At 46.3% G+C, this 6,318-nt stretch overlaps 1 protein-coding gene across 1 annotated transcript; it reads right to left on the reverse strand.

Moving 5' to 3' along the window:
- Positions 1-297: 297 nt before the first annotated feature.
- KCNJ8 (potassium inwardly-rectifying channel, subfamily J, member 8) lies at positions 298-5,644 on the reverse strand. Its single transcript, XM_009707884.1, has 2 exons — positions 5,198-5,644; positions 298-1,425 (listed from the first exon to the last, which is right to left on the reverse strand). The coding sequence occupies exons 1-2, from the start codon at positions 5,560-5,562 to the stop codon at positions 525-527; spliced, it is 1,266 nt and encodes a 421-aa protein (XP_009706186.1). The 5' UTR covers positions 5,563-5,644; the 3' UTR covers positions 298-524.
- Between the last annotated feature and the right edge of the window lie 674 nt (positions 5,645-6,318).

The following is a 6,318-nucleotide window of genomic DNA, read 5'->3' on the forward strand; positions in this document are numbered from 1 at the left end:
AGTGAAATCATTGAGGAATGTAGCTACTCCTTTCAAGAGAACATAGAATTCACCCCAAAAAGATCGATATCCAAATATCCCACACAGAATCTGTGAGAGCTGTTGTATGCAGCAGTTTTGAAAGAGCACTCACTTCTGCCTGCAGGTGGGTAACCCACTTACATAGGAAAAAACCCCACGTTTTGTGACAGCCAGCAGAAGAAGATAAGAAAGAGACCCTTGATAGGAAAAACACAATTAAAAAGATTAGCATGCTATTAAAACAAGTATAAATACATATTATATTACATGAGTGATCTGTGTTTTCTTTAGTGTACATGCCATTTTTTATTAATTCATACACTAAGTGTTTAAGTGTTTCCTAATGCCATTAGGTGGTGCTTTCAGTAAGTAATAGAATAAATAGTTCTTTCACGGTTCTTTTCTGCATTGTGTTCTATTTTCTTAAGTAAAAGAAAATTTAAACCAAACACCATGGGTACCTCCTCCTTCCGAAGCCCACCGACCTCGCACAAAGCTGTGTATCACGTTTCTGATGCACTCTGGCTCCCCTCGGGCGTGATAAACTGCACTTTGGGCACAATGAGGGAAGGATTGGTTCTCCGCATGGAGTTGCTCCTCCGAATGGAGTTGTTTCTCCTCATGGAGTTGCGTTTCCGCAGGGAGTTTTGGTGGGACAGCTCACTCTTCTGCAGGGTCTGGATGAGAATGGATGGCTTTTCGTCAAGTTCTCGAGCACTGCAACGTGGTGCCGCCACTTTGACAGTGTTGCCAAACTTGGAGTAGTCGACTGCATACACGCCTTCCTCTTCGGTGACGATGGGCACAAAGCGGTGACCCCACAGGATCTCCTCTGCTATGTAGGAGGTTCTCGCTTGTGTCGTGATGCCAGTTGTTTCTACGACTCCTTCTAGTATCACGATGAGCTCCAGGTCCTGAAGCACCAGGTCAGCAGCAGAGATATCGTAAAGAGGACTCCGCTTGTCTATGACATGACAAATGATTAAGGGAGCCACGAGGAAAATATTGTTGCTTTCAATGGGGTTATCCACAGGGATATCTACTTGGTGAATGGGTATGACTTCTCCTTCAGGGGTTGTAGTCTTCCTCACAACCTGGATTCTCACTGAGGCGCTAATGATCATGCTCTTCCTCAGGTCTCCCACTCGAAACATGAAGCAAAGTTTGCCATTTCGAACTGCAATGACTGCCTGCCGGCTGAAAATCAAGGTCTCAGCCCGCCTGTGTGCTTGTGCAGTTTTCATGAATATGCAGCCTAGCATGACCGCGTTGATAATCAAACCCACAATGTTCTGCAGGATCAAGACTGTGATGGCCAAGGGACATTCCTCTGTCATCATCCTCCCCCCAAAACCAATGGTCACCTGAACTTCAATGGAGAAGAGGAAAGCGGAGGTGAAAGACCTGGAGAAGAAGATTGCACAAAGTTAACTTTGAGTACATCGAATACAAACCGAGAAGCTATTAACACATACTTTCTAGAAACAAACTTAAAGATCTATTTGTACAGTCCTGGGACACTTAAGCCTTTTGTTAACACCAGCAAAAGCACTGCATGCTCGGTGACTCTGTTTTTGTATGATCAGTGCAGTATCTGATGGTGACAGGGAAGACCTCAGAGCCTGAGCTCCTAAAAGACCATCTGTAACACTAGGTGACCCTGAGAAGCTCACTAGATCCTCTGTTCAGGAACACACGCTGCCCACTGCATTAGTTGATGGTGCTGTAAAACCTGGGCTTTCCACCTTCTCCATCCCATGAAGCTCTTGGTGGAGAGTGTTGGTTTTGGGAACAGTGAGCAATTGGCTGTCACACCAAGATTCTTCCACCAGCCTGTGCAGGGAAAGGAAATGGGGAAAATTGCAGCATTCCACTCATACTACCTGAGTTGTGACCCCCTTTAGCAGGATTTCCTGGAGGGAAAGGGTACACTCCCAGATTTATGACACTTCCCAAACTCTTGCTCGCCTTGTGACTGAGCTCGCAGGATCAGGCTGCAGAGAGAGGTCAGTGGTCTCCACAGTCCCCTCTGCACATCCTGGCAGGAGGACAACGCTGTGACCCAGGGTGTGGGTTTAGCTCACTGCTGTGGCAAGACTAGCTGGAAAATTTCAACACAGAATTGGGTTGTAGAAGTGTGGGTTAAGTTAAGCATCCCTAATATGCTGTAGAGTTGGACATCAGAGAATGCTGTCCACAAACTTTCCAAAATACATTATTTATAGTAGTCCAGAATGTCATATCCCCTGTATATATGAGGGTCTTTAATTTCCTTTTATAACCAGATACATCCTTCACCAAAGTCTCAAAATCAGTACCTTGAGGTTTAGCCAGTAGGCTTGCAGCACATTGGGTCTCATTTGAACTAATATCATAGTCACCCTTCTAAAACAGTGCAATCCACCAACATTTGAAGCATTGCCATGCTCAACATGGCTTACCTATGGAAAATATGTCCTGCCCATGAAGATGGTTCTAAACCATTCATTGAGTTTGGTTTGCTTTTCAATTAATCAGCTTTTAAATAATTTTTCCTTTTTTTTCCCTAACCATATTTTCAGTGAACTTGAGGTCATAAGGAGACATTAAAATAGCATAGGCAATATCAGGGATAATTTCCTGTAGAATTAAAAAATTTCTTTCAGAAAACCAGCCAGTCTTTGCAGAGATATCTTCGAAAGAACTTTGTCTTATTTTTTTTCCCTTTTGTATTTTTTTAATCTTTGGCAGATTCCCTTGTATTGAGGGGTTTATTTTCGCATTTCACTATGAAGAAAACAGGGATGAAGGAGTTTATTAATAGAATCCATGGAATGATTTATTATGTTCATGAATATTTAGTTACATGCAGAATGAAGCTTCTGGTTTAAACTTAATTCAGCTTAATTCAGCTTAAAGCTCTGTGGAGTAAATATTCTGATTTCCCTTAACAGTAAATATACCGCTTCTTTAAAAACAAACAAACAAAAAAAAAAAAAAGAAAAGAGAATCCTCTTTTTTACAGTGGAAGTAACCGAAGCAGCAAGTTTATACAGCATTTTGACCATGTGAAGAGGGAGCCAGAAACTCCAAATCACACTGCTCCCAGGTCTTTCCCCTTAGAGCTTGTAACAGTTTTCCTCTTTGGGTAACGTTTGGTTTCTGTGGCAAAGAGCTATGAAACTTAGAAATTTCTGCAGTGCTTTGAAAAACTGAAGTGCTGTGCAAGTTCTAGGCACTGGTTAAAATTTCCAAAACCAGGTTTCCTGTAAATCTGTAATGGCACCTACCCAAGAAAGCTCTCCTGAAATATCTATGGGCCTAAATCTCAGGAAACTGGGTTAAAAAATAGTTGCCATTATTTTGGCATACATATCACTGCAATATTAAATACATTTTATATCCAACAACTCACCATTCTTAAAAATGTCAGCAATCATATTGCTATTTCACCACTTTCTCCAAAGCGGTAGCCAGATTTAACAAGATGAAGTATTTCACTATGAAGGGAAAAGACTTTCCACGGCTTGGACATGGACACTTGAGCAGCTGTTGGCTGAACCACCCCAGGTACTTGCACAAGGGAGCCATGTGTGTTCTTTGTCACGGGCTAAACCAGAAAGTTATACCGATTCATTTGCTCTGTTTTTTCACACCCTTCCAGGCTGTCCTTGCAGTGGAGGTTAGCTATCATCTTGGAAGAGCCATCGGTGTGGGGTTGCCGCAGCCGGGGCTATGGGGAGGGAGTGAGGGGCAGAGATGCAGCCGTGGGTCTACCTCGTCCCAGTGGCATGAAGCCCTCAGCAGCCAGCTCAGGCTCTGCGGGATGGCCCAGGAGCCCTGTGGGGAGCCCCATGGGGTGGGCCAAGCCAAGGGGGCTGCCAGCTAAGCAGAGGGATGTCCCCCCAGCTGACCCTGAAGAGCTGGTAGGGTGTAGTTACCCACTAATTTGGGTTAGACAAATCCCACAAATCCCAGAAACACCAGGGGTGACACCCCAGCAGGCGCAAGCTGGGTCATGATGTCTCATTTCAGAGGCAACTGCTTGTGGCTAGTTATTGGGAAAGAAAAAAGGCAGCAACCCCCCCACACTCCAACTCTCCAACGTAATGAAGGTTAGCTCCAAAAATATTCGTTTAGGAAAAAAATGTCAAAACAAAGGGAGAATGAAATCTTTGCTCCATCATGAGCCAAATATAATGTCACTTCAAACTTGGTGAGGTGCCTCAAAACTATGTGCAGGAGAAAGGAGAAAGGGAAGCAGATACTCCAATGTCTCAGCAGACACTGCAGCCCCCCCCCCAGTCCCTCACCACACTGCAATGTGTAAAGGCAGCTGATCTGGGGCAGTCTGGCACTACCGAATCAGGATTTTTCTGCTTAAAACCCTAGTGCTATAAAAAGAGATTTTACTGATGAGATGACAAAGCAATCTTATTACTTACCCCAGCTCCAATTAACAAACACTGTTCTATTCCATGTATATATGTGTCAGTTTATCAGTGCTCTGAAAATTGTCATGGCTTTGGGGATGGAGAGTAAAATACTTTAACATGTGACATTTAATTTAGTAGTCCCTTAAGCTTTCACTGTCTGACACATCATGCACACTGTGGAAACTGTTCCTGTCCAACTGCGGGTCTATGGCTTTATCAAGGTATTTTGAAGCACCTCATATTTACCTGTCTCATGAGAGCCATCTTGAAAGACATCCAATTTTGCCCTAAGTGGCACTCTGCTCGCTAGCCCTGCCTGACACCACCCACGGCTGGTACCACTCAGACACTGCTTTTGGGGTTACCACCTTTTGCCGATACAGCGAGTGGCTCACATCACGCTGGGGATGCTCCCGCTGCCGTAGACAACGTTACAATACATATAACACATACCCACTCTTGTAGCAGGCTCTTAGCTCGACAGGCAAGGAATGTTACCCACAGAGTGTGGAGACACATGAAAAGCAGCAGGTCTCCCTCTCTTTCAGATCCTGTAAGGAATCAAAGAAATCTACAGTACAGTATTTTCCAAGCCCAGAAGGCTTGCTGAATTTACGTAATCTAGAGGAAAACACCACACTTTTCAACTGTCTCAACTAAACACAACAGTTCACGTAAACTAAAAGCTGCATTTTAGGCATTGGCAGGACAGCAAGCAGCTTTGTTCCCCCACCTTCTTCATCCCACAGACCGTACTTTACCTGACACATGTCACGCATGGTGTCCACTTTGTGCTGTTCGTAGGGCTTTCTGTGCTTGGGTCCATGTCGCCGTGGGCAAAAGCCACCAGCCACCACATCATGGCGAAGAGCAGCCAGCTGCAGAGGAAGGACATAGTAAAGATGACCAGCGTGTGACGCCACTTCAGGTCCACCAAGGTGGTGAAAATGTCTTGCAGGAATCGCCCCTGCTCGCGGATGTTCTTGTGTGCCAGGTTGCATGCCCCGTTCTTGGCGATGAAGCGGGCTTTGCGTGGCCGGTCTCGGATGCGTGGCTTGCGCAGGTTCTCGGCAGCGATCCGTGCCAACACATACTCTTCAGGGATGATACTCTTCCGAGCCAACATCTTCCTGCCACCATAGTCCACTCACCAAGATGCAAAATGAAGGGTGGTCCCTCTAGCGCGTCTCCGCAGGGCTCACTCTGCCCTGCAAGAAGAGAGAACCTGGTCAGATTCGTCACCTATGCACTACAGCAAGAAGCCCAGATTAGGTACCCCCTACCAACAACCATTACATTAAATGTCACCGTATGGCTACTTATTCTACAGTGCCCTCCCTCTTTCAGGCTGTCATTTTTATATGAGCAATTGGTATCAGCTTGTAACAGAAAGGAAAGGTGCTATTTTGACACTCCTTGCAGGAAGGGAGGCTGCAGAAGAGTCTTGCGAACTTGGTGTAAAGTAACACGACGTACGACAGGTTGGCTCCTCAGGCTGTTTCTCCAGGAGACAGCAGTGCCCAGGCGGGCACTAAGTTATTCGCATCCTTCAGGACCTGAAGCACCAGACTCCTCTGGTTGGAACCACGGCCAGTCTGCAGAGAGACCGTGGAGACTCATTTCTCACGGCTATAGCCCAAAGCACCCGGGCGCCCTGCCGCAAGCCCCTGCCCGGTCCCCCGAAAGCATCACAGGACGGAGCCCAGCTGGAGGTGCGGGAGGCGGGGAACGGGACCCCACGGAGCAGACGGTCGCATTTTCCTTTCGCAGCTCTCCGTCCCGTCCGGGATTAGGCGGGGAAACCCTCCCTTTATTCCCAAACTTTGTCCCCAAACGGGTGACAGAACGAACCTACGGAAAGCCCGGCTCCCCCCGGCTCCCC

Source organism: Cariama cristata, unplaced genomic scaffold (assembly GCF_000690535.1).
Source record: "Cariama cristata isolate BGI_N322 unplaced genomic scaffold, ASM69053v1 scaffold31780, whole genome shotgun sequence".
Lineage (NCBI taxonomy): Eukaryota > Metazoa > Chordata > Aves > Cariamiformes > Cariamidae > Cariama > Cariama cristata.